This window comes from Hyaena hyaena, unplaced genomic scaffold (assembly GCF_003009895.1).
Source record: "Hyaena hyaena isolate Hyena2069 unplaced genomic scaffold, ASM300989v1 scaffold_22, whole genome shotgun sequence".
In the NCBI taxonomy this organism is placed as follows: domain Eukaryota; kingdom Metazoa; phylum Chordata; class Mammalia; order Carnivora; family Hyaenidae; genus Hyaena; species Hyaena hyaena.
In genome coordinates, this window is record NW_024080654.1 from 4,090,077 (window position 1) to 4,117,709 (window position 27,633).

A 27,633-nucleotide genomic window follows, 5' to 3' on the forward strand; every position below is an offset into this window, starting at 1 on the left:
TATACAGGACTAATTAAATACACATCACGCATTGTATCCCAACAGGGTCCAGATTCAGTCCCACTGTACCCGGGGGGCAGGGGTGCGAGATACACAGCAAATACCACCCACCGATTCCGAGTCCCAAAACTAAATCCAAACTGTAGGACGTTTTTATCCATTTTAATAAAGTATATGTATTATACACTGAAATTACCCTTCAAACTAATATCATCTGGTCTGTACACTGTTGTGATGTGTGATTTTAGAAAAGTAAAACTTTAAAAATGTTCGGGGGGGGTCACTTTACATTCAACTTTGTCTTGCAATACAATCCTCTGTTCTAAAAGTTCAGCACAGAAGCAGGAAAACTTTTGCATTGTCATTAAATATATTTTTAAGACATTGAATTTATTGGTCTTCCTCTAAAAAAGCCTCATTTTATTAATGCATTATTCTATAGTGATATATATCTATATATTTATATATTTTTTTCTCCCAAAAAAAAAGCAAAAAAAAAAAAAAAAAAAGCTCACATCTCCAATGAATGAATGTAGCCTCTCCAGGAACCCCGGCACAGATGGGTGCGGACGCGCCCGTAGGAGGAAGGTCTGCAGCCCCCGGTCACGTGGGGCAGCAAGATGATGTGACCTTCTGCCGGTCAAGGTCAGCAGTTTCAGATGACCCCTGCAATGATTGCCACAACACTGATCTTTTCAGAACACTGAAAACATAAAATGAGGGTCGTCTCGTCAGCAATTGTTTCCGACAAGTCACATGTAACGTGAGGTTCTGTGTCGTCCTCTCTTTCTTCTTCCTTAATGACAGAGGGGCCAGAATACCTCTTTGATCAATTTCTTTCCTTCCCTTTTCTTTTTTAATTTTTTTTTATAGGTTGCTCAGGGCCACCTCATTGGCCGACGCGGTAGCGTTGAGTAAAGATAATGCATTCTTGTCAAACCTGCCAAAGCCGTGACCACCCGTGAATCGCTAGTGTGCCTACGTGAATTTTTGGTTAAAGAAAAGCAGGCTGAAGATTAAGGGTAGCAGAGACATCTGAGCTTGTAAATAGGACCAAAGGCTTTTGCAATCTGATGTACCTACATAAAGATCTACGCAGAGAAGGTTAAACAAGTCTGTTAAAGGTAAAAAGATATATTCACCCCTCCCCAAACCCCTCCCTTCCCACCCTCCCCCCCCGCTACCCAATACAGTTGATGATTTTCAAAAGTAGGTTGCTTCAGTTACATATAATTATTATTATTATTTATTAATCCATCTTCAAAGTCCAATCCCAAATTGCATTTCCGTTGAGAAACGTCAGTCCCACACCGGGCTCGGTCTGAGTAAACACGCAGGTACCTGGATTGGATCCACGGAGCCGCTGCGTTCTGGGACCACTTAAATAAGGCTGAAGGCCACACGCGGGACATACTCAGCAGACAGCTATGTACAGGAGGTCCTGCTGGCCCCCGGCCACACACATCCGGCTTCACCTGAACTGAGGTAGGACTGTGGTAGTTTTGAGTGCATGCCAGTAAAGACCAGATGTTACCACCTTCTTGGGTACTGCAGCAGCTCCTAGCATGCCGAGGGATGAAACTGCTTTGCCACAAAGAAAGTGAGGAGGAATTAAGACACCGGCCACAATTTAAAGGGCCAATGGAAACATCCAATTGAGAATACCTTCTTCGGCGACTTCCGTGAGAGAGCAAACAGAACACAGCACGAGCAGCAGAATGACACGCGCCCCCGACGCGAACCAGGGGCAGGGGCAGGCGTCCTTGCCTTGTGGGTCCAGAGTCTAATATAGTCGTAGATGTTCCAAAACGGAGTCCTTGCTCAGATCCAAAAGAAAACCGTAAGCAGCTTCAGATTAAAAAACCAAAAAGACCACTGGGCATCTTCTTTTAAAGTCATTCTCTGATGGGTGACGTCAGGGTGAGCCAGACAGATCCTCACTCTGGAAAAGACAGGAAAAGCATCAGCGCTGGCTGCCGAGGGCGCAGGGCAGTCTCCGTTAGAGACCAGGTCCCTCTCAACCGCCTGCACCACCTGTGTCTCTTGCAAACACGATGCCGTTTGGGAAGCAACCAAGTGAAACTCATTCCGTTTTCCAGGAAAAACTGGGAGGGGGAGCCCCCCACCCCCGCCCCCCACCGAGTGTCCCTGGAAGGGCAGCAGCCACGCTAGAGTGACGGGGAGCGTGCGTTTGCGAGGCCCGCGCAGAGCAGGACGCAGAGGCGGGGGCCGCCCTTGCCCCTGCCCTTGGGGAGACAAAGAGAGTCAGAACTCCGCCTCGGGAGCCCTCGCACAGGATGCTCTGTCTGTGCGGGAAACGACCAGGCCCCAGCTCCTGGCAGCCGCCCCACACCCTCCTCTCCGGCCCGCCTGGCCCGGTCCAGGTCAGTCACCTACTCCCAGGAGCCCCATGGCGACAGGGCACCAGCTCTCCCCGCACCCCCCCTTCCAGGCCCAAGGATCCAACTCCCGTAACCTGTTCCCAACTTCCATCATTTCCATCATATTCTTACTTTATATGCTCCTCTTTAAGGAACTGACCAACTTGTGAGACTTTGACATTTCAGAGCAAATTGTCTTTTTAAGCTTTTTTTTTTTTTTTAAATATTTTTATTTATTTCTAGGAGAGAGAGAGACAGCGTGAGCAGGGGAGGGTCAGAGAGAGAGGGAGACACAGACTGAAACAGGCTCCAGGCTCTGAGCTGGCAGTCAGCACAGAGCCCGACGCGGGGCCCGAACCCACGAACCGCGAGATCATGACCTAAGCGAAAGTCGGACGCCTAACCGACTAAGCCACCCAGGCGCCCCTAAGCTTTTTTTTTTTTAAGATGATTTATTTTCAGAGAGAGAGAGACAGAGAACGACAGGGAAGGGACAGAGAGAGAGAATCCCGAGCCGGCTCCAGGCTCCGAGCTGTCAGCCGACAGGCAAGTCGCTCACTGTCAACTGCCTACATGCAGCGTCCACCGTCAACATACATTTTTATGACTGTTTTTTAAAGCATTCTCCACAATATGATATTTCGGCGCACTGCTACCATATTTTACTATTTTCCCAAAGCCTATGTCCTTTAAGAAACAGATAAACTGCTCCCCAAAGTGGAAACGGGCCAAACTGTCCTGGGGAAAGATGTGCCCTTTATCTGGCTATTTCGTCACTGTCCCCTCGAGAGATGGTGTGAGAACCCAAACCCAAACCTTCACATCCCTTGAAGAGCAGGTGTTTGCTAACACCCACCTTGGCCTTCACCACTCCCCAAACACATGTGTGTTTTGTCACTGAAGCCCCGACTGCCAGGCGAGCCCCCAGCCACCCTAGAGCAGGTGGCCAGGACCCAGTCGATCTGCTGACCCAACAGGTTATTTTTACACTAAATTCGGCTGATTTGCCTCCTGTTAATCCCACATTCGTTAACCTGAAAACAGCCAGGAAATCCCTGCCTGACTTCCCCAAACTCCAGCGCAGTCCTCGAAATGCGGGTGAGCCGTTCCTGAGAAACGTCGTTCCACTCGCCTGCAAGCTCTGGGACTGAGCTCGCTCCCTGCACAAGGACGCCTGTCACGAAGCCACGAGCTCTAGTCCGGGTGAACGGTAATGCTCTTTCTGTGACGTACCGGCATCAAAACCTCATTCTGCCCTTGAGCACTGCAGGCGATCCTGGGCTCACACTCGGGGCTTTCTCCAGGGCCGGCGTCTCCCTGAGGACCCCGGGGTGCGGATGGGGGGAGGGGCAGCAGCCTACACACCTGGCACTAAAGGATGGGCAGGCCGCAGTCACCAGCAGGAGAGGAGAGGAAGGGCTGGGACCCTCCTCCCTCCCCCCTGCTCCCCCAGCCCCGGAGGAAGGGGGAGCAGGGGCTGGAGCCTGGGAGCCTGAGCACACTTGCCTTTCAATTTGCTTGCTAACTTTTACTCCATTCTCTTTTACAGGTTTGGTCATTTTGAGAGAGTTCCCGCGGGGGAAGGGCAGAGAGAGAGAGAAAGAGAGAATCCCAAGCAGGCTCCACGCTGTCAGCACAGAGCCCAATGTAGGGCTTGATCCCAGGAACTGTGAGGTCATGACCTAAGCAGAAATCAAGAGTCGATGCTTAACCGACAGAGCCATGCAGGTGCCCCCTGACATCCTCCATTTTAAATATTTAAGCTTCCTAGTGGGGATTCCAGCAAAATTTTACATACCGTACGATCTACGTTAATTCTAGTAGAAGCAAAGTACGAATTATTAATTTTACAATCACTCCACCCTGAACATTCATCGACACGGGAGACGTTCCTTGAACTCAGGCGCAGTGGCAGAACAAAGCACAGACAAACGAGGCCAGGATCACAAGTACCTGGACTCTGGAGGTGATGCGAATCTAGCTGGCATTCACTGAGTTTGTCGTCTGATCACACGCTCTGCTAGTCTGTAGCTCAGACGCTGCTTTGGAAAGAAACCTGCTCACGACAGCATTGATCTAAAGTAGTTGACTTAAGGGCGCCCGGGGGGCTCAGTTAAGTTTCCGACTTCAGCTTAGGTCATGTTGGGGTTCGTGGACTCTGTGCTGATGGCTCAGAGCCTGGAGCTGCTTTGGATTCTCATTCTCTCTCTCTCTCTCAAAAATAAACATTAAAAAAATTTTTTTAAGTAGTTGATTTAAGGGAATCATCCCCTCGCACCTGTTCCACATGACCTGCCACCCTGGGCACATCTTCTCCGTCTTGTTTTTGCTCGTCACACGTGACAAACGACGTTCACAGGAAGGACAGAGTGCCGTACCAGGAATCATAGTTCCTGAGCACCGGGGGAAGCTCCCTGCCTTTTCTCTTCCACTTACGAGAGCAGTGGGAATGCAACTGAGCCAGAGAGCCGTCCTGAGACGCCCCACGTTCACTCTGCGCTACTTTACGAACAAGAGCTAGAGAAACAGAACACAAACCACTAAACAATATGTCATTTAACCAGTGGGAGCACATCTTTGCCACAGACAGCACACATGTCAGACCACAGACATGGCGTGCCACCAGTGGGCCGGGCTCCATGATTCCAGACACGTTCGTGGAAAGGACAGTGAGCGTCAGGTCTAGACCATCTAAGAGATAAACCGGGGAAATGTGCACCAGAATGAGTTCAGGCAGTGGTTTTGGTTTTTTGTTTTTTTTTTTAATGTCTTATTTACTTCTGAGAGCGAGAGAACAGCGTGAGCAGGGGAGGGTCAGAGAGAGAGGGAGACACAGACTCCGAAGCAGCTCCAGGCTCTGAGCTGTCAGCACAGAGCCCAATGTGGAGCTTGAACCCATGAACCATGAGATCATGACCTGAGCCAAAGTTGGACGCTTAACCAACTGAGCCACCCAGGCGCCCCTGGGCAGCGTTTTACATACACGTTCTGACTCGTCGCTGCCTGGTCCTGATTTTTCATGGAGATGTGGGTTTGCACGTGTTGGGATTCACAGTCAGTATTTCAGTGTCCAGAATCGGGGTACAACACTGCCCACGAACACCCCGGTTCTCTCTGTGGAGAGCCTCGTGGGGCCCCCAGATCCCACGTGGGGCCCTAGGGAGGGCTGTGTGTGGAGATCCGCCTACGGCTCCGCACAGCCTCACTCGGGGCTCCGGGCCACCCCCCACCCCCCGTGGGGCCTTAAGCAGACAGAGCGCCACACAGGACTCTGTAGGGGGGGTCACAGCTACGCGGAGCAGTGCCTCCCCCGCAAAAGCACTTCCGCACTTAGTAGGTAAAAACGACATGGCATTTTCAGGCACATGTGAATTAGGGTGCTGCAGATACTGACCTGAGTGACAAATAAAACAACATACTTCTCAAAATCAAAACTTAAATTTCTAGGGGCAACTATGGTCTGAGAGAAAGAAACCCCCGGCGAGCCCCGACCTGTCCTCTGACCCACTTGAACCTTAGATGTTAAATACAGAATTACAAGAGAAAATAAACTTTTCAGTTACAGGAGAGATTCCTAGAAAAACAAACCTGATAATTCAGTATCTCCTCACTTGACTAAAAGCAGAACACTGTTGAAAACACCCAAAAAAAAATATAAAGTGAGGTTACATGTGATAACCAGCAAGGCAGAGATTCTAAGAAAAACGGTTACTTGAACTTCTCATTTAAATAGGAAAAAAAAATAAATAAATAACTTAAAAGGAAAACGAGGAAGTAGTTCCCTAGAACAAATGGGGGCAGTAAATTACCAACCCTCCTTGTGAAAGATTGACACGTGTTTCACAGGGGATCCCACATTCTAGTTGTTTTTTATTTGAGAGAGTGAGTGGGGAACTGGGGGGGAGGGGGGAGGGGGAGAGAAAGGGAGGGGAGAGGGGGAGGGAGGGGGAGAGGGAGGGGGAGGGGTGAAACCCAAGCAGGCTCCACACCCAGTACAGAGCCTGACTCAGAGCTCGACTGCAGGACCCCGGGATCAGGACCTGAGCTGAAATCAAAAGTTGGTGCTCAACCGACGGAGCCCCTCAGGCACCCCTGAGGTCACCCTTTCACAGACGGGTGAAATCATCTGCAATTGCAATTCTCCTCTTGGAGGAATTTGCAACTTGATGGGGGTGGCGGGGGGATGGGGGGCGGGGGGCTGGGCTTCAGAAAAGGTCGCTCTCCCCCTTCAGCCCCTGTCTAGTAATCTTCACCTGAGACCCCGTCCCAGTCAGGGGCCCTCAGAGCCCTCGGTGTCCTGGCCTGGAAGCTACTGCACTGAGCCTTGCGGCTGCTGAGCCAGAGAATCCCCCGGCGCGTGGCCTCAGCCGACCCCCACACGCCCGGGCAGTCCTTTCTCCTCCGGGCCGGTGAGTGGAAAGCCGGACGTGCCCATCCTCAAGCTGTCTTCCGCGCGAGAGACTTCCATGCCTGCGGAGCTCTGTCCGAGGGTGCAGGAGAAATACGGCTGCTTATTCTCCGGCACAGCCCCTGAGGACAAAGGTCCCCTGCAGGCCTGGGGACCCTGCTCTTAAACTACGGACCGTCAGCCCTTCCCAGGTGGAAACCAGATGAGAGAGCACCAGTGACTGGCCAGCAGCAAGGAGCAGCAACCCGGGCCATCGCCCTCCTCTCTACAAGGGGCGGGGACGGAGATCCGCAGCTCTCTCGTGGGCCCAGGAGCCTCCTGTTACACCTTTACCTGCTTACCCAACCCCCTCCGCGACACACACCACCACCTGGGAATGGCTTGGTGCCGCGCACACCTGTGTCCCCACCGCAGAGGACTCGAGCCCGCCTGTCCCCTGCATCCCGCACGATGCTTGCGGGGCCCTTTCTGAAGCTCTGATGATCCAAGCTGAAATAAAACCCATGTGGGTCATGCCATGTCGCACAGACAGAAAAGTTAACAACAACAACAAAAGATCTTCTAAAGGGGACGGGACCTTGAGAACTGTCCGAGGCCCCAAGAGAAAAGAAAGCCCTTCTCACCGGAGTGAGTGTTCTAACGTAGGGTCAGCAAAGCAGGGCCTGTTTCTGTCAATAAAGTTTTATTGGAATGCGCTCTTTCATTTTCATGTGGATGCTTCTGAATGTCAACAGCAGACGGGTGTGGTTGAGCAGCAACCCCCCCCCCCCACCACCCCCAGCAGGAGGAAGGCGACCAGGACAGAGAAAGAAGGCTGAAGTATTCAAAATAACATCATGTATTTCCATCCGGGTGTCACATCTGGAGGCTCACCGACTCCCCCCTGAATATTATCTGCGAGCTTACATCCTTGAGAAACTCAGTGCTGCCTACTGAAAACCATGCTATCCGCTACAGGCCCTCGTGAAAATGAGGAAGGAAGTCATAAAATCATTTATGAAGCCAGCACACTTTGGGGAATAATCTCCCTTACCTACAGCTCGGTGTTTCGTACATAACACCAAAGTACTACGTACGTATGATTATTACTAAATACATCCGACGGCACTACTCTTTCAACTTTAACAGAGGTGAAGTTAGAACACACCAGACCTGAAATTCAAGAGGGCTCCAAATAACCCCATTCTCTGTCTTGGATCTTTTATGAACATGACTGTAAGTGTTAGGTTTCTGTGCTGAGAAATAGAGAGATACTTGAGCCAGCTGCTAGAACGTGAACTAAAATTGCAAATACGAACAGTATGATCTATTCTCAGATTTAATGCTTCATTGCAATTAGGAGTTTATACTGACGTAAAAAAAATCGGTATTTTATGTACACTACAAAAACATTACATTGTTTACATCTGACGTTCTCAAACCTAAATACTATGTTTTTCCAGCAGAATTAAGGAGCGTACAATAATAATTTATTCCATATATATCCCCCCTCCTGAAACCCTATTGATATAGATCACATCAAATTCACCTTTCTTTCCTTCAAATATCTAAATATTAAGAGCTGCTACTGGGGTTATTTTAGTTTTATGACTCCATTCCTTTGTTTTTATTATCGAAATCGAAACAGGCATTTTCTGGAAGTCTGAAATTATGCCAAATACAACCTAGATCCCCTATAAGATCACTGAATAGGAAACAGACCTGTGAGTACAGTTAAAACGGCATGGCTTCAAGACTCTAAAGGAGACTGTTTTTCACATTTAACATTTAGGGAAGCCTGGGCGGCTCTGTTGGTTAAGCGTCCGACTTCGGCTCAGGTCATGATCTCACGGTTCGCGGGTTCAAGCCCCGCGTCGGGCTCTGTGCTGACAGCTCAGAGCCTGGAGCTGCTTCTGATTCCGTGTCTCCCTCTGTCTCTGACCCTCCCCTGCTCACGCTGTCTCTCTCCCTCTTTCTCTCAGAAATAAATAAAAGATTAAAAAATTTTTTTAATGAAAAAACATATAGTAACTTAGAAACATATTAAAACTAGAGCATAATGAGCAATAAAGTGGGGAAATTCTGGAACCCACCACCCCCACTGCCTCACCCCTGCCCAGACATCTCCTTTCCAGGTACAGTGTCCACTGTGCATAAAACACACCTCGTCGTCCCCTGGGGAGCCAGAAAGGATCTCACTGAACGGCCCTTGTGTGAAGGGGCAGGCAGCAAACAGCAACTTCCCACCAAGGTCACTCATCTCAAAAGCATCCTGGGAGCTGAGGAATGACTCAGGTCAAGCCTTCCCCACGCCTTAAACCACATGCCATTCCAATGGCTCACGGTGACGTGGGTGTGGACGGTCACTGGCCCGCCTCGCGGGATTGGGGGTCCCGGGGCCTTGGAGGCGGCACTCGCAGATCTGTTCCTTCCTATGGAAACGGGGACGTCACTGTCCTGCCCTGGAGTCCCTCACGGGGCCACTGTGACGGCACCCAAGGAGGCTGTCGTATGAAAGCTAGAAGCCAGGAAGTCAAACATCTAGGGACGCACGGACTTTCCTGGTGCACAGGGGCCCCCGTTTCCTGCACAGCTCGCCCCAGGCGGCCGGGTCCCCCCCGCTTTCTCCAAGCTCCTTTCAATGATGCCTACACGTAACCACATGTTTCGTTTTGAACTACAAAGGCTTCTTCTTAATAAGCCCGGGAGGCCCTTCACTGCCAAAGAAAGCCTGACGCCTCCCGCCCCCTCTCCGGGCACGTCTGCCATCACGGCCCTTTCTTCATTCAAAGTTAGGCCCGCGAATGACGTCACGAGCAAGTGCAACTCGAAGCAGCAAATAAACAACTGATGAATGCACAAACACAATGGCAAACAGCCCCCGGAGTGAACTGAATAAGCTTGTTTTAATTGGACAGGAGCAGAACAGAAGCAGAATTGTTCTTCTGGAGGTAACTCCAGGCCATTTAAAGCTAATCGTCCTCGAGCGCGGCCGGGCTGCTTCCCTCACGTCCTGCGGGCGGGACTGGACACCCGGGCCGGGGCCGCGTGCGCCCTGCGCAGTCACCGGGGGCACAAACGCCCCTCTGCGTCGCCCGTGACCGTGAGCACGACGCACCACCGGCTCGCTGGGCGGGGGTCTGTTCTCTCTGCCTCGAGCACCGAAGCAACACTCAAACTCCCTTGTGAGATCCACGTCCAAATGCGACGCCACCTGCCAACGTGTCAGTAGCGAGAGACGTCAGGTGCGAAGTTATGAAACGTCTCTGTAAAGTTCGGCCACGGAAAATAAAATCGAGGAGGGCAGCAGGCGCGATGGTGACCGGGACTTCCCGGGGAGTGGGGACAGGGAGCCGGAGCTCCCCCCCCCCCGCCCCGCCTGCAGCTCCCCTGCCTCCGCCCCCACCCCCTACTTCACACCCAGACGGCACCCGGGGGACCATAAACACCAGCACGTGCTCTTCCAGCCAGAATGACACGGTGTGTCCCCGTCACTCACGATGGGGCCTCAGCGGAGGAAGGCTGCTGGAGACTCCCCTGGAGGCCTTGGCGGGGCTCGGGGGCCCACCCGGCGGGCGTTTCCCGCGCTCCAGTGCTGGGAGGGACCTCACACTCCAGGGGCTCTGGACGGCGGGATGCCCGGGTCAGGGTCCCAGCCTGGGGTCTCCCAAGGCCTCCTGGGAGATTGGAAAGGGCAGGCGGGTTGGACACCTTGACCCCCAGCCCCTCCTGGAGGCCCACGGGGACCCCGCAAGACGCACGTCCTCACACGCGGCCCCGGAGAGAAGAAAGCGCAAAGGCCCAAAACGCCCAACGGCAGAGGGACACGGCCTCCCCGGCTGCTGAGGCCCGGGAGGGGCGAAACGTCAGTTCGGGTGCAGACATCTCCCCCCAGCACCGGAGGGAGGCTCGCTGTCGGCCTGGCCCAGCCCTCGAAGCCGGCAGAATCCTCTAGAACTTTTAAGAGTAGGTTTAAAAGAGGGGCGACCGCCCGGGGGGCCCAGTCAGCTGAGCGTCCGACTTCGGCTCAGGTCATGATCTCACTGTTCATGGGTTCGAGCCCCGCGTCGGGCTCTGTGCTGACAGCTCAGAGCATGGAGCCTGTTTCAGATTCTGTGTCTCCCCCTCTCTCTGACCCTCCCCCACTCACTCTCTCTCTCTCTCTGTCAAAAATAAATAGACATTTAAAAAGTTTTTTAAAAAACGGATTTACAAGAGAGGTGCCTCCCTGACCTCGTCAGTAACCACAGGGACCGCAGACCTAAGCCGCAGGCACGACCCGCACCTCCGGCCGCGTGTCCCGCCCAGGGAATCACTCCCGCCAGCTAACGGTCACCCGCCGTCTGATTCTGTGACACTCAGCACAGAGGGATTAACAGGAAATCACTGTTGTTTTCTCGATTTTCCTTAGACAAAACAGGCCGTTTTATAATTTCTGCTTGTTGTATTAAGGCGAACGTGAGGGGGGCTTCGAAGTGACCTGAGCAAAGGGCAACATGAAGAAAGGGAGTCAGCTCACTCCACGGAGCACGGGGAGAGCAGGGCTGCGGTGAGCCGGGGTGTGGGGGCCCTCGGGGGGCCCGGCCAAGGGCAGAGCCCATGAAGGGCCATCCCCGCCCGCAGACACGCCCCCCCCCCCCCCCCCCCCCCCCCGCTGCCACCAGGCCTCACGCATCGACCCCAGAGTTCCCTTAGGAGGCAGACATCGAGGAGACCCACGGACACAGCGTACTTTCTAGAACCTGCGAGCGGGAATCTAAATGTCACCTCTCTGGTCGGGAAGACCAGGCTCAGCGCAGAGCCTGACGTGGGGCTCAAAGCCACAAACCGTGAGACTGTGACCTGAGCCAAAACCGAGACTTGGATGCTTAATGGACTGAGCCCCCCAGGAGCCCCCAGACTTGGGTTTTTTTCCTTTAATAATAACAAGAAGTGCCCCCCAACCCCCAAGGAGGTTCTGAGGACTCGACAACATTTAGAAAAGTTTCAGAGACCACAAGGTGCTTTCCAAACGTTTCTGTAGTCAAGTAGGTAATTCTGCAAACAGGCAGGTGCTCTGCTGTTTGTCTGTCTTTCGACTCCGGGCGCCCCTCCCCTCACCACCTCTCAGGGCCTCGACCCACATTCAGGGCCGCCCAGTCCACGTGCTACTTTCAAGAAGGAAACTCGGGAGTCCCCTCTACCTCACCAGGCAGAAAAAGACACGATGGCAGCATCAGAGGACTCCAGCACAAAAGCTTTTAAGTGCTCTCTATGTTCTTCCGAAGACTGTTAGACTTGATACGACTATGACCTGAAGTGTTTACAGTGACTGAGGGACTCCACAGGTCACGTTCCCGGCCACGCCCTTCTCTTCATCTCCTTCTCTCCCTTCTTCCCTCACCGTCAGTCACACTGATCCACTTCTTATTCTGGAACATACCATCAATCTTCTGCCCCAGGGCCTTTGCACAGCTATTTGTTCCTTTGCCAAATGGATTCTCCCCCTGAATATCTACAAGACCTACTTCCTCGTCACCTTCAAGTCATCCCCTCTTCCCCCGCCACCTTCCCAGCTTTATTTTCTGTAGCATTTGTCACCGTCTACAACACCTCCTGATATGAACACATTTAAAAATTAAATTTACTTCCCAGGTTTCAAATATAAACTTGGTCATATTTGTATTTGAAGGGAGTATGTTCTGTTTTTCTTTTTAGCTTGGAAACCAACCCTATTTCTTTCCAGCCTATACTTAAATATTTTTCAAATGAGCAAAACATTTTAAAAGTATTTAGCAAGTGCCAACCAGCAATTTCGTAAAGAAAACGTAGTTAACAATCGGATTAAATCTGAAAGTTGAAGGGAGGCCTAACCTTCCTGCCTCAGCCTTCCTGCCCACAGCCTCCGTTTCCACTCTCCCAAGCAGTCATTAAGTGAAGTTCCTATTGGTTTTTGTTCATTTGTTTTCCTGAAAGAAGAGTTAAAAGGTGGTAAAATGTAAGAAGGACAGGGAACTTTCCTGGGACCAGCTCGCAAGAAGCCTGACGGGCTGCCCTCCGGCCACCGTGGTCGTGGTGGCAGAGGGCAGGGGACCCGGCCTCCCCTGCACAGCAGGGGGCGGGCCTTCCTGGCTAGCGCACGGACATTTATAAAAGAACGGGATCTGTGCTTTCAAAAGGGCTGGGGTCCACCTGCACACCATCAAAGACGCATCTTCAGAAAATACAGCCCTATTTGCAAAGTATTAGGACAGTGACTAAAATCTACATGTTCACTTTTTACGGAAGGCACAGTGGTGGACAAGCAGCTGCACTGAACATCTCAAACGTGAGCTTCCCACACGCGCAGCTATGGAAGCTCCGGGTTGTAGAGGGAGGAGTGAGTTCACGGAAAGAACTCGAATCAGACAAATTAAAGAGAGAGCATCTTGGGGCACCCGGGTGGCTCAGTCGGTTAAGCGTCTGACTTGGTTTCAGCTCAGGTCGTGATCTCACGGTCCATGAGTTCGAGGCCCGCACTGGGCTCTGAGCTGACCGTGCGGAGCCCGGTCTCTCTCTGCCCCTCCCCCCCTCTCACTCTCTCCTCAAAATAAACAAACATTTTAAACAAAAAGAGAGAGAACATCTTTGCCCTCAGGAGTGGACAGTGAGCCAAGGAGAATCAGATGGCACAGGAAAGGGAGGCCAATACCTAGTGCTTGGAAGTTTCTGGAAAACATGACTCCTGAACGCAAAGGTTGGGCACAAAGAAAAATCCCAGATGGCTACCCGGGCACGGCTGCCCACAGGTCACAGAGAGCTACATCCAAGAGTGGGGGGGGGAGGGGACTTGACGCTGGAGGGGCTCCTTCAGAATCTTCCAGCAAGGCCACCCGCTGTGAAGGGTGGGCACCTTCTGGAGTGCTCTGAGTGGCTGCCCAGGAAACAGCCTTCGTGGGGGGCTTCAGATGCCCCTGCAGCTGATGGGGGGCCGGTACACACCGAACCCCCACCGGGTGACCGGCTGAACCCTCTTCAACTTGAGGAAACAGCTTAAGACCCGAAAAAATTCTGAACATTCCAGCCACACGAGACAGACTCCAGAGTCGTGGAGATGAATGCTTATCACCCAGAGTTATTCCAGGACCTTAATTAAATCCTCCATGCCGGAGAAACTCGGGTATTTTCTCGAGCTGTGGTTATTTCATTTGGAACAAAGACTACTAATAAACCAGCTGTGCTGATAAGCTAAGCTACAAATAATGATAAGAAGTAAAATGGAATTAAGGTGAGTCAGTTCTACTGTGTCTTTAAAGTTCTGATAGGACCCTAAATACCAAAATGTCATTACAGTTGGAACCAGCATAAACTTTAAACGAACAATGCTCGTTTGGAAAAAGTTGTCAAAGTAAAAATCTAAAGAATGTTTTCAAATTCATTAATGTTTATGACTTTGTCGGGCTTTCCTAGCTAATATTTCCATACCATGCATTATGCAAGGCTTAACTTTTTTACTGAGGCGGCTGAAGTTCGCTTTCTGAGGCTAAGTGTAAAATAACTATATACTGCTGGATTTATAACATCCTAGAGGGGCAAGAAATATGAATTCGCAGTTTTGCAAGTAATGTATTTGGCTAAATCATACCTAAAGGTTTTCAATCCAACGGTACATTTATGAGAAGTTGACTTAGCAAACTAATGGATGGTCTTCGTAGAAGTGTTCGTCAAACTTACCTGATAAACCTAACTGAAACAGAGCATGAGTGGTTAATGGATTGGTTTTCTGTTCACTGGCATCACAAAGTGCTATTTTAGGTCACTTTTATGCCAGAAAACAACTTTTGAAAACCCTACTGTCATATAAGAATAAAAGAGAAGTACACATTGCCACAAATCACCTGAGTAATTCATCCTTTCAATCATGCATCGATGGGCACCTGGGTGGCTCAAGCTGGGTAAGTGTCCAACGTCGGCTCAGGTCATGATCTCGCAGTTCATGAGTTTCAGAAAGCCCAGAATCAGGCTCTGTGCTGACGGCTCGGAGCCTGGAGCTGCTTCGGATTCTGTGTCTCCCTCTCGCTCTGCCCCTCCCCTGCTCATGCTGTCTGTCTGTCTGTCTGCCTCTCTCTCTCAGATATAAATAAACATGAATTAAGAAAAAAATGCACCCCGGCTGTAGTGTTAGAAACTGACCACTGGAATCTCCCTTTCTGGCAATTTCTGTCATTTCAGGAGTTCGGGAGCTCCAGAATTTGTCAGTTTCCTGAGTCCCAGGGCCTCCATTTATTTTCTCCAAACAAAATCAAACTGCTGTGCGCACGCTAATCATGCCTTGTTTAACCCCACTGATTGCTCAGAGTTTCTAAAGCACGACTTGCACAGTTTTTAAACTTCGCAAGAACATCCTGGCCTGTCTCCGAGCCCTCTGCCCCACCTCACAGCCTCCCCGCACTCATCCACGCACCAAGTGCTCCAGGCCGGCGAGCGGACCGGAAAGCAGGCCCGGTAGCCGGGCGCGCACTTCAGCCAGGCCGCGGGGGCGGGGCCTCCACAACGGGCCTGGGAATGCTCAGTGACAACTGTCCCTACTTTGGGAGGCTTCCCTCCACCCGCACCGGGCAGGTCAGCCCTGCTGGGTCCCCGAGGCTGCGCTAAGGAAGGGACCCACACCTTGCCCGGGGAAGACCCCTGGCTTTATGTATGAAGACTCTCTGCGGAGCAGAGCACGAGAATCTTTCTTCTCGAAGCTTTTCCATCTAACCCGGTAAGTGCTCCGAGGGCCAGAACCCGGACACGGGGCGCTCTGACCTCTGCTCTCCCCTGAACCCGGCGCAGAAGGACCCCGGGCGGGGCGGCAGGCGGCCTCCGATCCCGAGAGGCCGGGCAGATGACTGGTGCACTCTGCTCACGGTGGCAGGCGCGTGCCACCTGCCAGGCAGGCAGTCCTGTCTCTGAGGGTGCAGCAGAGACTGACAGCCACGTAAACAAAACCCTGAGTCACCCGCTAGAGCACTGGCCCGCGGGTCCCCATTACATTTTTAAGAAATACGCACAGCTTATGCGCTTTTGTTTACATCTTCCCTTACACTTTGAACGTGGGGGTACAGTCCCCTCGTTAGGAAGGCAGAAGAGCCCTCTCTCCTCGTATAAAAATTCAGTTAAATGATTTTTTTCCTCAGAAGAAAAATCTTGAAAACAAGGCGGGCACTGGTGAAATTATCCAGTCTCCAGAAGGTTACCACCTCGCGACAGCTGATCAGTTAACGTATCCGTCCTTAGGCAAACTCTGCATCGGTTAGTTTTCAAACACACTCACCATTAAACAGGTTAATGACTCATTTCTTAGAAAACTGCGAACAGACTTATTCATGGTACTTCACTTCTAGAATAAACACATCACAATGACATCTCAAGCAGGGATGGCCCAATCACACAGAGCAACTTACATTTTCCCAGGTGCTAGAGGCTGTTCCATTTGAATCATCCCAAGAATCTTCTTCTCCTTCTTTCTTTCTTTTCTAACAAGTAAGCGCGTGATCTCGAATGTTTGCCAAACCTTCGCTCTTCTACCTCACCAGTCAACACCGCCCACGTGGCCACGAGCAGCCGTGTCTCCCTAATTCACAACACACTTCCTTATTCAGGGGCCTCAGCATCCTCTCTTTCTGTCTGTCCCTGGACCTTTCAGTCTGTGCATGAAGCAATTTACTAACACGTCCCAGAGTAAAAAAGACAGAATACCACTTCACAGATGCTGGGTTGTTCTGGAAGGAACGGAACGTATCTTGGGAGAAAGTTATTCATCAGGACACAAAAGGCCACAGGCACAGAGCACACTCTATTCGTTCTTGATAATATTTGCAAACATTTCTACCAATTAAATGGTGACCTTGGGAAAAACGTCTGACCTCCCTCGGCCCTCTGCGCTCACAACCTTAAATGAGTTACGTGATCCTGGCAGTTCCCTGCCTCCTCCCTCACTCAGAACCACCTCGTGTTTTCGTCCGATGGTCTCCACGCTGGGTGGAGAGAGTTTCCGTGTGGGAGGGCGGGGCGGGATCTTATCAAGTATAATATGCAGTCGGTTTTGCTGAAATCAACACAGCCTTGCGTGTGCAGACCACCCCAGGAGGCGCGACTGGAAACCCCCAGAACAGACGAGCGGCCAACGACCTGCGTGCAACAACCGTAGGACCCACAGGCACCATGACATCTAAGCCCTTCTCACTGCCAGGTGTGACGCTGGTCTAAACAGGGGGCTTTCCTTGCACGGCCTCCTTCCTGCCTAAATCCCCACATCGTACTCCTGACGAACAAATACACTGAGGGAAGGAGAGAGAAATTAAGTAACTACCACTCGAGTGAAATCAAAACCAAAATGTTACCTTGAAAGTTGCGCTGGAGGCTGGTCTGCATAAAACCCTAACGTAACCACTGGCCTTGAGCTTCCAAATACAGACCGTGAGTCGGACTTGGAGACAACGTGATCTAACGTAAAGGGCGCTGGCTGGGGATCACGTGTCCGGACGCAGATGCTGGTCGGCTCAGGGAACTCTGGGCGAGTCCTCTGGCCTCTGTAAACTGCAAGTTCCTCATTCCCAAGAAGAGACCCAGCCCATGTCACCGGGTTTTGGATTATCGTGTGATTACATACGTAAGAAAATGTCTAAACCTTAAGAAGCAAAGACAAACACTTTCCGGATTCTAAACAATTCTTTTGATCTAAAGGGGGAGGGGGCACGCAATACTCTTCCAGTATTGATCAGAATAAAGGTTACACTTTCATCATCTCCAACTCCAGCTGCCTTCTTTCAAAATCACTCACTGTCCATCAGTTCTGGTGTTGTTCCATGTAATTTTGAGGCAAAAGATGGACTGATTTAAGTAACTGCTTTTAAATCTGCACAGAAGTAGCTCCGTATCACGTTCATAAATATTAAAGATTATGCATCGATACCATATAAAAGCCTTCTTAAGATAAACATGGATTCTAAGGTAACAATTAAAATCACATAATATAATGGAATCCACCATAATCCTCATTTTTAGCCATTGAAAACACTGAAATTGAATACTAGAGTCCAATAATTCATTCACGTATTTATACCAGTACCATATGGATAGATCAGAGCAACAGTAAGATTATAATTATACCTAAGATTATACAATTTTAATATGATTAGAGAATAGGTCACTGTTCAGTAGATGAATCTCAATTTTAAAACAACTTCACACCAAGCCTCTTGGGGCATAACTACGTAAGAAATGGACACCCCTCCATATTTATTTCTGGAAATTTGGATACTCCTTAAAAATCAATACTAAAAAACCCGCCAGTATTTACAAAGTGCCATATACGTGGTCGTTTATCTTTAAAGTATATTCTGTACCACAATATTTGACCAGATATTCCGAATTTCAGTAAAAGCACAATAGGGATGGCACATTTTGTAACTTGTCTGTGGGCATGAATGACACACGTGGCCTAAGGAAACAGGGCCACATTTGAGGACACGTTTCCCTCATCAAGTTCTACAGCGTCTCTGCACATGTAAAAGCGACCTAACGCAAATTTTATAATTTTCTAGTCCAAGAAATCAGAACTGCTAACTGGACTGTATTTTACCATTGAAAACATGCAGCCTTGACATTTTAACCCAATTCTATTTCAGCGTTTGCATGCAATGAATTCAATTAAGCAGCAAGAGCGCCGTGCCCACGGAGCAAGAGGGTAGCGTACCACATACAATTCAGCTCCCTCGGCTCAGACTTCCTTCTGTGCCTCTTATTTCAGGGCACAGTTAACGCAGGCCTCTGTGACTCTCTAGAAAGAACTCGAATCATCACTAGCAATTATCAACCCCGGCGTTTCCCTCAACAGTTGTCAGAAGAAAAACAACTCTGAACCCAGTCTCCAATAATCTACCTCCACTGATTCAAAACAAAACAGAAACAAACTCCCTGCAGTCCTGAAGGACCCGTTCAGATGAATAAAACAAACACAGTCTCCCCCATTCAAATGTGGCTAGTGCTGTTTTCGCCAAACCCACCACCAGATCTATAAACGTGCTCCTCACTGATCATCGTGGAGGCTCAGAAAACTTTGTTTTCACTTGCTGATTAAAATGCCAACGTGAAAACGCCTTCCTTGCCCATTTGGTCTAGAAATACACATTCTATTCGTGTCACTAGGAGAGAAAATCTATCATTCGTGGGCTCCCTTAAGACCTGGCTTCGGGGCGGGGCTTTACTTCCCTGAGTCCCCGCACCCCCCCCCCACTTGGCAGGCCAGATAAAAGAGTAGAGTTACATTTTCCCTTAAGTTTCTAAGGTGAAACGCGAACACTGGATTCTGGGCTACCAAAAAAAACAAAACAACAACAAAAAACCCCCTCCGCTTGCCAAATCTGATACCAAAAGTTAACTAGCTCTTGGAACTGTACTTCTACGGAACATGCATTAGTGGGAATTTTAACAGAAAACCCATTATTATACCCACGCAGTTACTAAAACTGCTGGAAGTTCTCCTCTTCAGAAAAAGAGAGAGATTCATTCAATACACATAATTCTGAAGAAAACAGAACACTGGTTACCTATTAAAATTCCTTTTCAGGAGGAGCAGGCCTGTGGGAGAGCAGATGAATCAGATGCTGGAGGCGTCCCTACAGCATCCGGCGACCAAACAAATCCAAACCCAAAGCGTGCCACAGTGGCTACCCTAACTGAATCGACCCGAAAACTGAAACCCAGGGCCCAGCACTGGACTCAGCAGCTCAAAGTTTAAGGGTTCTGTTTTTCTTTTAATATATCTCACGTGACGAGCCCACGCCATCAACTAACAAAATGTAGATTCTAATTCTCAGTGTCCATGTTGACGATACCTGTGGTACACATACAAATCATAGAAGGTAATCGAAAGGACGGTCTTCATATCGTTTCAGCATGAGGATGCTATTTGCCTCAGTTGTTATTCCGCTATGTAATTCAAAACACCACTTCACTGCAATTGATAATTATCTGCGAACAAAATCTCAAGTTAAATGCAGAGGGCGAAAACACGGTTCTTGGAGGCTGGAGTGGAACCGGGAACCAAGCAAAAAAGGCAGGCAATTCTTAAAAAGGTACTGGCTCCATTTTCAGAGAGCTGGGACTTGTCATTTTTGTTTTGTCGTTAAGAACACTCATTGACAAAAGTGACTTCCCTATGAACACTCGTGGTCTCAAGGTAGTATCAACATCTTTGGATTCATAAGCAAGATCTTTTAGAAGAGCCTTTTAACTGTTCTTGATTTTTATGATCTCCCGGACCTCCCAGGGGCCAAGGACACAGGAGGGAGAGGTCATAATTACCCCATTTTACAGACAGAGAAAGTGAGAAAGAGGGATTGAATGGTTTCCTTCTGTCACACAATGACTCATTAAATCAGCAACCAGAAGCCCGGTTTCCTGATTCCTGGTTTAATGTTCCACATACTAGGCTTCCTTCTACGAAGTACTATTTTTGTAAAGGTTTCTCTTTCAATAAAGGAAATGGAACAAGTCACATGACTTTCATTCACGAAAGCCTGTGTGTTTTCATTAGCACCTTGGCTGTCTGTTCCTGGGAACGGGGCAGGAGTGGTGCTCGTTATTATCTTATTTCGACAAGAGCTGGCCAACCAAAGCAGGCGAGCAGGCACGACAGAAACATAAAGGCCATGTGGTTTGTCGAGCAATCGCACTGGAGTTCTAAAAATACTCAAGTTCTTTGTTTTAAGACTTCCAACAGGCAATCTTTTTAAACAGAAATCGTGCCTGTATTGTGCCTTTGGAAACCTTCCTCTTATCCTAAACTCCTTTGGCCGTAGGACGTGAATAAATACTCCTTTTATCAAACAAAATTTAAACAGCAGATGCTTTCCATGGTCACTCTTATCTAATCTGCCTTCTACATCCCTAAAAACCCACTTTAGAATAAAAGTCCCACCAAAGGGGAACGCTAAGATAGCACCTTTTTTTGATACACACCAATCTATCATCATAGCACAAAAGCGAGTAAAATTAATTTTCAAATGCTGTTTTAAAGCATAAATTCAGTCCTACGTATCTACTTCTCCAAGAACGCTCTGACACACTGGTTACACTTCCCTACATTTCCACACGCAAAACACACAGTAAGGACCTTCCCTTATTCCTAGTAAGATGCAGAGCCCTTAGTTTTTATTTGCTCTGGATTAATATGTAACTATTGTATGATATATACTGTTATTACGTATTAATATAGAGTATACACACACACACACACACACACCCCACACCCATAAGGTGTGCTAACTGTTTCTTAGGCTCTAGCACCAAAGTCCCACCTCCCCCCCAATTGTATGGTCAACAACTATCAAAACTGCAGAAACCTTATGTCTTTATTACCACTTAACGCACATGCCAAACCCTCCCCCGTGACCCCCCGCATTATTCTGCTCTGGCATAATTAAGGACGTTGCTCACCACTTCTCACGGTGGCATAATCAGTGACACGTTCTCCACTTCTCAGGGCCTGGGGAGTTCTCTTCCTAGCTCCTCTTCAAAGGAATGCTCTGCAAGTCTTCCTCCCATAACCCCTACTCCCAAAGAAGGCTTATCTCCTGTGAACTTATTTATGAGCACCACGCACACATCTCTACAGGCACGCGTGAGTTCCATAAAAGTGGACGTCTGTCTGGAGTTTCTCACTGTTTCCCTCCTGGCTCCGCGGACCACGGTTCAGGTTCCGCGCGCATTAAAGATGACGTCCTGGTCTTTCCTATCTTCCTGCTCTTTGAGTCGGAGGAACTTACTAGAAATCCACTTATCACGCAGTCGTCTTCACAGACTGTGGCTCTGACACAATGGATCAACTGCAGTTTTCGATTTTGCTTAAAAATAGTCCTTTTCCCTCTTTAAAGGGTGTTGACCATAATGCCCACAGACCCTCCGGAGGGCCAGGCACCACACACGATCTCATCTTTGCTCAGCCACCCAGGTGCGTATGACCGGCAGCTCTGGCCTAGTCCTGAATCCTACAGGTTGAAAAGAAATGTATACTGGTGGGAACACAGAATAAGCTAGAATCAGGTCTCTAACTCGACTTCTCTCCTGCAGTTTAAAACGTTCCCGAGGCTGAAGAGGGCCTGATATCACACACGAATCGCGTTTCTGAATGTATCTCTTTTATCAGAAAGGCCATGAATCCTTCTGGTGTGTAGACGGAAACCCAGCACACTCCGGCTCCCGGGGCCCTCCGAATCCAGGCCGGGTTTTGGCCGCCTGCTTCGCCCAAAGCAGTAGAAGGTGTTGGGTTCTCAGGCTGCTTTTCCGACGAGAATCAGATTTCAGCAAAACGTACTTTCACGTTCACTAAGGCGCACACCCATCTGGGCACACGAAAAGACTTTTTGTGTGTTTGCCTTTTTCCTCCACTCCGTTCCAGTCATGCCGGTGTGTTTCCACGGTCGGGGTCCTAGACTTCAGCTACTCCTCCACCTCCTGGACACACTGGCAATTTTCTGGAAGGAACTGTACTGCCCAACTTAAACTCGGAGCAAAGTGACCTTCAGTGGAGAGTAGTGGTTTATGGGATACAGTCTGACAAGTTCCAGCTGAGTTCATTAGATCCTAACGCGCCATATTCCGGCTAATTCTCTAGGACTCTTTCCATCTTCTATTCTACGGTTTTTATAAAAAAGCAAAGAGCTCTTCCTCTTTTGTACAGAACAACAGGGTGTTTACCTTCTAGCTACGCTGCTAAATCCCAGGGGCTACCAGTCCTACGCATGTTATAAACCTTAGGGCGGACTGAGACGGCGTTCGGTTGCTCTGTGTACTTTACCAGCAAAAGGTGGACGGACCCCACGCCACCCCGATCAGCACCCTGGAGCCCCTGCAGACTGCTGACCCCAGGCCGGCATCTACGTGACCCCATCACCGCTTTGCCTCCGCCGGTTCCCAGAGAGCCTCTACTTTCCTAGCAACCCCCCCAGAAAGATCCATAATTAGAAACTTGTGAACTGAACATTCACCGCCTCTCATTCCCTCTCCGCCCCCAGCCCCAGCGTTCGAAGTCTGAGATCCTCGGAAAACACCACCAGCTGCAGAGCAAACACACCTCTCTCTCCTCATGGATATTTAACGAGACTGCAAACAACAATATGGGCACCGTCCTGTCCGACTGTTCTGGAAAAGACCGGGGCTGCTGTCCTCCACTGGTTTTCTCTAAGGCACCGATTCCGAATCCTGTCTGCACGTTACATCCCCTGGGCAGACTCTGAAAAACACTGGTGCCTGGGCTCTGCCCTCTGGAGGGCTCGGCTGAGTGTGCCCTGGGGGGAGGCCCATTCCTCCACTGCCTCAGGTGAGTGGAGCCCACAACAGAGCTCTCAGGGGACGCGGGGACGCGGGGACGCCCCCCCCCCCCGCATCCGCACAAGCCACACCCCAGACTGCACCAGAGTCCCTGGGGTTTACGCAGCAGCCCAGCCCTCCCGGTTTCCGGCAAACGCTGGCCAGGCGACTCCCGGGCAGGCTCAAGTTTGAGAACCAGTGCTCTGGAGGGGCGTGTAAACACTGTCACCGCGTCAGACCCTCCGGAGAAAACGGGGTATCTCTTATGGAAACTGAGTGGTTAACGGACTGTTCCCCGCTGCGGCCACCAAACGGGTGCTCGTTTTCTAAATGACTTTGAAACTTGTGTTCCTCAACTCTGAGGCTCAGCAGGAACCAGGTGGGACCTGGTTCCGGGGAGACAAAGAGACAGGGGAGGGGCCAGTCGGGGCTTCAGGTCAAGCACCCCCAGCTGCCACTGGCGGGGGGGCGGGGGTTCTGACCTGGGGGCTGTCCTGCGGAGGAGGGGAGGGGCTGTGGGGAAAGAACAAGGGGGCGGAGCCCAAACAAACCCAGTCTCCCAAGCGCCCCAGGCTGCACATCCATCCAGCTCAGAACCACTAAGCCACTCTGGCCACGGGAGCCGGAGGAGAAGCCAAACCGGGAGGCCGTCCAGCATTCCGGCGCCTGGGTCCCGGGACAAAGGAGAGACCCGGAGAGAAGCCCTCCCCGGGGTCGCGCCCGCCGGGCGCCCGGGGCCTCACCTTTCACGATGGTGGCCTCCTTCAGGTGATGCGACAGGAAGTCAATGCTGGCGTAGGTGCTGGCGGAGGGCAGGGCGCCAGGGCCCGGGCCCCCACACACGCCGCCGGCGCCGCTGCCCCCCACGGCGGCGCTGATGAGGCCCCCGAGGCTATGGGTCCGGCCCCAGGCGCCCTTCTCCCCCGGCTGCGGCTGCGGGTGCGGCCCGGCCTCGTCCCTCACGTCGATGGCGATGTAGTTGAGGCCGTTCTGGAAGCCGGCGGACGTCTCCCTGCGCATCGGGGAGCCCGCGGCCAAGGCCCCCGGCTGACCCGGCAGCCACGGCCTGGCCTGCTGGGGCGGCGGGGGCTGCGCCTGGCGCGGGGACGTGGGGCGCTCCTCGCCCCCGGCCAGGCCGCCGCCGCCGCCGCCTTCGCTGCTTTTCCTGAGAGAGACGTTTTCCACGGAGGCCGAGTTGTGGCGCTTCGGGTTGTGGGCGAAGGACGGGGACACGGGGGTCACAGTGGTGGTCGAGGAGAAGGTCTCGGAGCTGTGGCGGCGGCGGCCGCCCTGCGGGTCCGCGCGGATGACCTTGGCGCCCCTGTGCGGGTCCGGGGGCTGCGCGGCCTGCAGGAAGGCCTCCACGCCCGACACCTGCTCCATGAGGCTCAGCCGCTTGACGCCCGACGCGGGGCTGGCGACGCGGGCGCCGTCCGGCTTCGGGGGCGCGGCGATGGGCTGCGGCGGGGTGGCGGCCACGCCGAAGGCCATCTCGGTGTAGTCCCCGTTGTCCGCGGCCTCGGGGGACGAAGGGGAGGCGGCGCTGGGGCCCGGGGCAGGGGGCGCGGGGGGCCGGCGGTACAGCTCCCCGGGCGGGGGCGGCGGCGGCTGCAGCGACGAGGCGGGCGCGGCGGGGCGCGGGGGCAGGGGCGGGTAGGGGGCGGCGGCCTCGGGGGACAGGAGGGCGTCCAGGGAGCCCACGGGGTCCCCGCCCGGGGCGCCCGGCTTGGGCGACTTGGGCGAGCTGAAGTCGAGGTTCATGTAGTCGGACAGCGGGGAGCGCTGCCTGCTGTCGCTGCTGGTGCCCGGGGTGCCCGAGCCCAGCGAGGAGGCCGGGCTGCCGGCGGCCAGCAGCGGGGGCGCGGGCGGCGACAGGCGCGCCCCCGCCTCGCCGAAGTCGATGTTGATGTACTCGCCGGGGCTCCGGGGCTCGGGCGGCAGCGGGAGCTCGTGCATGCTGGGCAGGGTGTGCAGCCCCTCGAGCGACAGGCGCGTGGGCCGCACGGCCCGGCAGCGCGGGCCCAGGAAGCCGCCGGCGCCGCCGCCCGGCCGCGGGGGCGAAGGCACGACGGGGTGCGGGGGCCGCGCGTGGCCGCTGGCGCCCGGGCTGGGGGGCGGCGCCGGCCTCTCCTCCGGGATGCGCCCCACGGGCGAGCTCATGAGCACGTACTGGTCGTTGTCGCCGGCACAGGCGTAGGGCGCCTTGCAGGAGCGCGGCAAGGGGCCGGCGCAGCAGCCGGGCCCGCCCTGCAAGGCGGCGGGGAAGAAGTCGGGGGGCGTCCCCGGGGCGCCCGCGTCGCTGGGGGACATGTTGAGGTAGTCCCCGTTGGCCAGCAGCTTGCCGTCGCCGCTCTCCACCGACAGCCTGGAGCCGCACCACATGCGCATGTAGCCGCTGTCCTCGGGCGAGCTCTCGGCCGGGGAGCCCGCCTTGCAGCCGCCCCCCGCGGCCGGGAAGGGCCTGCCCGGCGCGGGCGCGGGCCCCGCGGCTGCCGCGGGCGGCGCGGCGGGGGCGCCGGCGCGGGGCTGCAGGATCTGCTTCGGGGCCGACACGCTGGTGGGGCTCATGGGCATGTAGTCGTCGCTCCTGCAGCCGCCGCCCGCGAGCGCCCCGCCGGGGGTCATGGGCACGTAGCCGTCGTCGGCCCCCGAGTTGCTGCTGGAGCTCCTGTGCGACCCGATCTCGATGTCCCCGTAGTCCTCGGGGTAGGGGTGGTAAGCCCCTCGGGGGGACGCGGCGGGGCAGGCCGGGCAGGGGCGGCCCGAGCTGCCCGAGAAGGCCACCCGCGTCAGCGTGTACTCATCCAGCGACGCGGAGGAGGGCTGGGGCGCCGGCCGCTGCCGCGCGGGCGTGGTCAGCGAGTAAGTCCTCTTGCGCAGCCCCCGGTCCAGGTCCGGCGCCGCGTCCCCCGACACCCGGCGGTAGGGGCGGCCGCCGTGGCCCAGCGCCCGGTCCATGGTCATGTACCCGTACAGCTCGCTCCCGCCGCCGTCCCGGGCCGGGGGCGTCTCGGCGACGGACTCGGGCGTGGTGCTCCTGTGGCCGCAGAAGGCCCGCAGGTCGCCGGGGCTGGAGCCGTACTCGTCCAGGGACATGAAGCCGGGGTCGCTGGGGGAGCCCGAGGCCGAGGCGCTGCCGCTGGAGGGCCGCTGGCCGGCGGGCTGCTGCAGGGGGAGGTGCGGGTGCGGGCCCGGGGGCGGCGGGTAGGACCCGGAGCCGTGCCCGCTGCTGGACGACAGGCTGCCGGGGCTGGTGGCCGCGGGCGGCGAGCGCGCCACGGGCATGGACATGGAGCGGCTGTGCTGCAGGGCGCCCCCTGCCGGCGCCGGCGCCACCTTGCTCGCGCGCCCGCCGCAGCCGCCGCTCAGGGTGTGCGAGCGGCTCAGGGGCGCGCGCAGCGGCCCGGGGCTCAGGGGACTCCCGGCCACCGACACGGGCCTGCCGCCCGCCGCCCCGGCCGCCGCGCCGCCGTCGCCCTCGCTGGCCGTGCGCACCCGGCACGAGCCGCACTTGGCGGCCGGCGGGGTGGCGGCCAGGCTGTCGGTGCGCGAGCGGCGCACCAGGCCCGTCTGGCTGGGCGGCAGGTGGACCAGGTGGTGGTGGCGGCGCGCGCCGGGGACGCTGATGGGGTGGGTGGACGACGAGCCCGACGACTGGCTCTTGCTGCGCGGCCGGAACTCGAAGAGCTCCTTGAGCGCCTTCATGGCCTCCAGGATGGTCTCGTGGATGTTCTGCGCCACCACCGAGTCGTCGGCCTGCATCCACAGCTCGCCCGGGCCCGTGACGGCCGAGCGCCCCACCTCGATGAAGAAGAAGCTGTCCGAGTGGCCGCAGCGGCGGATGTTCATGAGCTGCAGCGTCACCGACGGCTGCTCGCAGTTGAGCTTCACGAAGCCGATGGTGCGCGCCGACAGGCACAGGCGGTACACGCCCGTCAGGTTCTTGCTCTGGCCCAGGCCCTTGGGCTTCAGGTTCACCTGCCACACCTCGCGGTAGGCGGGCGCCGGCGGCCCGTCGCCGTCCTCGGCCGCGGCGGCGCCGGCCGAGCCGCCCAGGGCGCCGGGCAGGGAGGCGCTGCAGGGCGCGGCGGCGGGGGGCGCGGCGGCGGGGGGCGCGCGGCCCTCGCTCACCAGCTCGGTGAGCGCGCGGTACCAGCCGTCCTGCTCGTGCTCGTTCTCGGCCGCCACGGCGAAGTACTCGTCGCGGGTGTAGAGCGCGATCAGGTACTTGTGCTTGGCGTCGGCGCGCTTGTTGATGTTGAGGCAGCAGTCGAGCGCGATGACCCGCTTCGGGGCGCCCGCCTTGCTCCGCCACTTCTTCTCGCTCTCGTAGTACTCGAGCCGCGGCGGCTGCGGCGCCGGCCCCCCGCCCGCGGCCGCCGCCTCGTCGCCGGGCCCGCGCAGCACGAAGAAGCGCTTGTGGCCGTGCTTCTGCTTGCGCAGGTAGCCGCACTTGCGCACGCCGTGGTTGTTGTTGTTGTTGTTGTTGTTGAGGTTGGGGCCGTCGCCGCCCGCCGGCGCGGGGGGCCCGGGCGGCGGCGGGCTCGCCAT

The 27,633-nt window shown here is 53.9% G+C and overlaps 1 protein-coding gene across 1 annotated transcript; it reads right to left on the reverse strand.

Annotated features, from left to right (window-relative positions):
* Nucleotides 1-1,189: 1,189 nt before the first annotated feature.
* Nucleotides 1,190-27,633, reverse strand: IRS2 (insulin receptor substrate 2). The gene is made up of 2 exons (XM_039226690.1): nt 23,826-27,633; nt 1,190-1,942 (listed from the first exon to the last, which is right to left on the reverse strand). Exons 1-2 carry the CDS (start codon nt 27,631-27,633, stop codon nt 1,938-1,940), a joined length of 3,813 nt encoding a protein of 1,270 aa, XP_039082621.1. The 3' UTR covers nt 1,190-1,937.